A 4546-nucleotide genomic window follows, 5' to 3' on the forward strand; every position below is an offset into this window, starting at 1 on the left:
ACAGAGCAAGACTCCGTCTCAAAAAAAAAAAAAACAAGAAAAAAAAGTTAGGGTCCTTTATCCGAGGGCCTCTCCTCACTCTCCGCCACTAGTAGGGGAAACTAGGCCGGAGCCGGCGGGCCCCACCGCCCAGAACCGAGAACTGAGCGGGCCCCGCCCCTGCCGCCCCAGCGCCGGCCGCTCGGCAACAAACACTTCCACTTCCTGAGCGCTCTGTCTTCGCCCGCCACTAGGCTCCGCGCCGAGCACAGGCCCCGCCCCGCGCGTTTCCATTGGCCGGCGCCGTTCACCCGGCCGCAGCGCCCCGGCCCGCGGCCCCCGATTGGCTCGCGGAGTTCCACACCCTCTGCGTGGCCCCGCCCCCGGGGTAAGGAGCCTGGGCGGGCTCTGGAAAGCTCAGACGCCGCGCGGGGTGGGGATTGGTCCGCGCTCTTCTTTTTTCTCCTCAAGGCTCGCGGCAGCCGGCGGTTCCCGGGACACCTGCTCGCTTCGCCCGTCCCGCAGCGCTGGGCTTACCTGCCGCGCTCCCAGTTCTCTGGGCGGGAAGAAGGACTGAGCCGTCCCGTCCCCAACGGAACCCCGAGTGACGCAGCTGAGCCGTCGCAGGGCGAGATGAGCGCGGACGCGGCGGCCGGGGCGCCCCTGCCCCGGCTCTGCTGCCTGGAGAAGGGTCCGAACGGCTACGGCTTCCACCTGCACGGCGAGAAGGGCAAGGTGGGCCAGTACATCCGGCTGGTGGAGCCCGGCTCGCCGGCCGAGAAGGCGGGGCTGCTGGCCGGGGACCGGCTGGTGGAGGTGAACGGCGAGAACGTGGAGAAGGAGACCCACCAGCAGGTGGTGAGCCGCATCCGCGCCGCGCTCAATGCCGTGCGCCTGCTGGTGGTCGACCCCGAGACGGACGAGCAGCTGCAGAAGCTCGGCGTCCAGGTCCGCGAGGAGCTGCTGCGCTCCCAGGAAGCGCCGGGGCAGGTTGAGTCGCCGGCCGCCGCCGAGGCGCAGGAGGCTGGCAACGAAAATGAGCCTAGCGAGGCCAATAAGAGCCACCCGGAGCAGGTAAGCCGGGCCTGGGCGGTGCCGGCTGGAATGGGGTCGGAGGGGGATCGGGAGGGACCCAGGCGCCCCGGCCGTCCAGCCCCGCGCCCGCCGTCGTCTTTCTGAAACTCTAGCTGCGAGAGGGAGACCGCTTCCGCCCGCCGACCAGGCGCCCCGCTAGATCCTAGGCAGGCCTGGGGCTGCGTCCTGCGACCTCCTCTCCTTCCCTGGCTGTGCTGGGAGCCTGAGCGCCTTTGCCACCTGCACCTCTTGTTCCCTGGCCTTTGAGAGGGCGGCGCAGGGGCACCCAGTCGCCCTTCCCTCAGGTCTGTGAGTGTGCTCGTAATCCCCCAATCCTGCCCCTCCCTGGCGCCCTCTCCTCGTTCACCCCAGATGGGCTCAGGAGGAAGGAGTCTCCGCCCCAGAGGTGCCAGCTTCGTCCACTACCCCTACTTCAAAAGCTAGAGGAATAGCCTTTCTGTGCGGAGCCCCGGCGCGAGGAGGCCCTCCTGCAGCCCGTCGGTGTGTGCCATCAGCTTCAGCCCTGCTGGGCTTCATCCTCCCGGAGTCCGGTGTAACTTCCAAGGGAGAGAAAGCCCCACCGTCTCAGGGCTGTGTGGGGGTGCCTGGGGGGAGGAGGAGCCAAGGCATCTCTGAGTGGTGGTTCTGCCACCCAGGAGGATTTACGACTCTCAGGAATGTGAGAAGTAAGCGCCTGTATCACGGAGGGGAGGGGGAAGACCTTGGAAGAAGGGAAAGATGGCTGAGGGGAGGGGAGAGAGCTCCTGAGGCACATGGCGAGCTGGTGGTCTTGCCCTGGCCTTGCCACACTCACTCTGGTGCCCACACAGCCAGCAGGCTGGTTGCTTTTTGCCCATGTTTGGTGTTTGCCCATGGGATCCCAGTTTGGATCAGCTGCAGGAGGAGCAGCTGGCAAAACAGGAGTTGTGCTCAGCCTCTTGTCCCCAGAGAGGAGTGGGGAAGCTTCGGATGCACACTGGAGGGCAGGGCCTGAGCCTCCTAGGGTCGTTTCAGCTTGCACCAGCTCTCCCTGGTGGCAGTGTGTGGTGGGAGTTTCCGTGGGGCCAGGAGGATCCTCCCTGGACAGAGAGACCGCACAGTTCAGCATTAAGGTGGAAGGCGAAGCCCGAGGGGATCAACTGGTTAGGTGGAAGTGAGGTCACCAGAGGCCTGTCCGGCCAGAGCTGGGTGCTGGGAATGCCAGGGCCACCAGGCTCCCACTTCCTGCCCCTGCCAAGCTGGCATTGGCAAGGGGAGGGGGAAGGGATCAGAGCACCCGGAGCAAGGGTTGACACCAGAGGTTGGGGCCGATGATCTCCAATCCCAGACAGAAATCCAGTGTGAACTTTGTGCTGAGTCCATCGATCGATTTGACAGTCTTTTTTTTTTTTTTTTTGGACTTTGGCACTCACACAAATACCCCCACCCCTACTACAAGTTGCAGTCTCATGCAGCTCCTCCCTTTGCCCTTTTGGTTATGCCTCTGGGTGCCAGAGGGCCTGGGAGGCTACCATGGAGGCTTGGCGTAGCACACACACTCAAAAGCTGTGGCTTTGAGCTTCCTGGGCGAGCACAGAATCCGATTCTTGCAGGTTTTGGGGGGACACCTACATTTGTGTGTACTTCCTTAGCCCAGGAGATGAGAGGAGAGCCACCAGCAAATCCTGGGGACACTATCACCAGCCAAGTCCCAGGATTTCTGAGCTGTGGTTCTCCTGTCTGTGAGGTGAAGGCATTGGGTGATGTGATGCCTGCCTTCTCTAGAACTTTAGAAATGTGAAGTACTCGAGCCCCTTACTCAGTGCTGAGCTGCACCCCGTCATGCCCAGACGTTTGAATCCCAGCTCCTTCAAAGTGACTCACCGTCCGCACCAGAGTCCCTCTAGCAGAAAATCCCACCGTTATGTGTGTTGAGTTTGCAGATGGCCCATGCAGTTATTGCAAAAAATGTTAACAAACATTGTAAGAGTTCTTTTTTCTAAAACGCATTCGTTTCCTACATAAAGCATCAAACTGAGGTTTGCCAGTTTGTTTTCGTTTGAATTTGTGTGCAAGGTGGGGCTGTTACCTTATCTTGATCCAGCTCTTAAGTGAATATCTCAGTGGAAACGAGTGGCACAGAGAGCAGTTGGCTGGGTGGCCTCTTGTTGGGAAGACCAGCTATGTCCAAAACCACTCAGGACAGAGGCTGAGGAGTGCCTGTAACACTGGCCGTCCTGCTGGGGAGTCTAGGCCTAAGGAGGTGGAAGTGGCTCTCCAGCTGTGCCCACCGGCTTTGCACATGGCCTTCCTCACATGCCCCATGGGGAGAGAGGAGCAGCAGTACCCGCCCTGGCGCTCCCCTGCTTAAAGCCCTCCTCCCCCATTCACCACCAGTCATAGGATAAGGCCTAAACCCTTGAGCCTGAGTTCACAGTGCCGGCCAGGCAGGCCTGAGCCAGCTCAGCTGTACTAGCCAGAATGTGTAGAACCAAGTTACTTCACTTTGCAAGCCTCCATTTCCTCTTGTGTAAGTTGGGGGTTATGGCAGCTACCTCGGAATTGCACGAGGCTGTGTGTAAAGCAAGCAGCTCAGTGCCTGGCACTGAGTGCATGTTCAGCCAGCCTTTGCAGTTGGTATCAGAATGAATGCATATTTCACAATAATCATTGCACACCTCTCCTGGGGCAGCTAGCGCTGGGTCAGCCTGCCCAACTGGGCAAGTGCCACTGTGGCCAAGCCTGGCACCCACCCAGTCAGTGCCCAATCGATCCCAGAGACAGAGAGTGCAGGCACCCCAGGGAGCAAGGTGGGTGGGTTCACACAGTTAGCCCAGGGCCATCAACCTCTTTCCCAGGGTGGGCAGGCTGTTTTATACCAACCAAGTTGGAGCTCTTGTAGGGCAGAACAGAGATTGAGCTGCAGGGTGTTTAGATTTGAAATGGACAGGGTATGTAATTGTTTGTGTGTTGGGATCTCTTTCTTTGCTGGCAAAACAGTGTAGGCCCTGGTTCCCACCTTCAGGCTCCTGTGAACTCAGTAATTCTGGAGATGATTATCTTGGAGTTACAGCGGAGCTTCCTGGCCAGGTGCAGTGACTTGTGCCAATAATCCCAGCACTTTGGGAGGCCGAGGTGGGAGGATCGCTTGAGCCCAGGAGTTTGAGATTGAGACCAGCCTGGGCAACATAGTGAGATCTCGTCTCTACCCAAAAAAAAAAAAAAGGTTGGGGGAGGGGAGGGGGTGAACGGGGACTTCCTTCTCAAGAAACTCTGTATGTCTAAATGGCGTCCTTGAGAAAGTGGGGCAGCACTTTGGGAGGCCGAGGCGGGTGGATCACGAGGTCAAGAGATTGAGACCATCCTGATCAACATGGTGAAACCCCATCTCTACTAAAAATACAAAAAACATTAGCTGGGCATGGTGGCGCGTGCCTGTAATCCCAGCTACTCAGGAGGTTGAGGCAGGAGAATTGCCTGAATCCAGGAGGCGGCGGAGGTTGCGGTGAGCCGA

The 4546-nt window shown here is 59.5% G+C and overlaps 1 protein-coding gene across 2 annotated transcripts in view; it reads left to right on the top strand.

Annotated features, from left to right (window-relative positions):
• Positions 1-52: 52 nt before the first annotated feature.
• SLC9A3R1 (SLC9A3 regulator 1) overlaps positions 53-4546 on the top strand; it is a 20516-nt gene continuing 16022 nt past the window's right edge. For both annotated transcript variants that reach the window (XM_017535662.1, XM_017535663.1), the window contains exon 1: positions 53-1053. In XM_017535662.1, coding sequence (XP_017391151.1) covers positions 613-1053 — 441 coding nt within the window. In that variant the 5' untranslated portion in view covers positions 53-612. The remainder of the gene's footprint in view (positions 1054-4546) is intronic.

Source organism: Cebus imitator, unplaced genomic scaffold (assembly GCF_001604975.1).
Source record: "Cebus imitator isolate Cc_AM_T3 unplaced genomic scaffold, Cebus_imitator-1.0 Scaffold93, whole genome shotgun sequence".
In the NCBI taxonomy this organism is placed as follows: Eukaryota; Metazoa; Chordata; class Mammalia; order Primates; family Cebidae; genus Cebus; species Cebus imitator.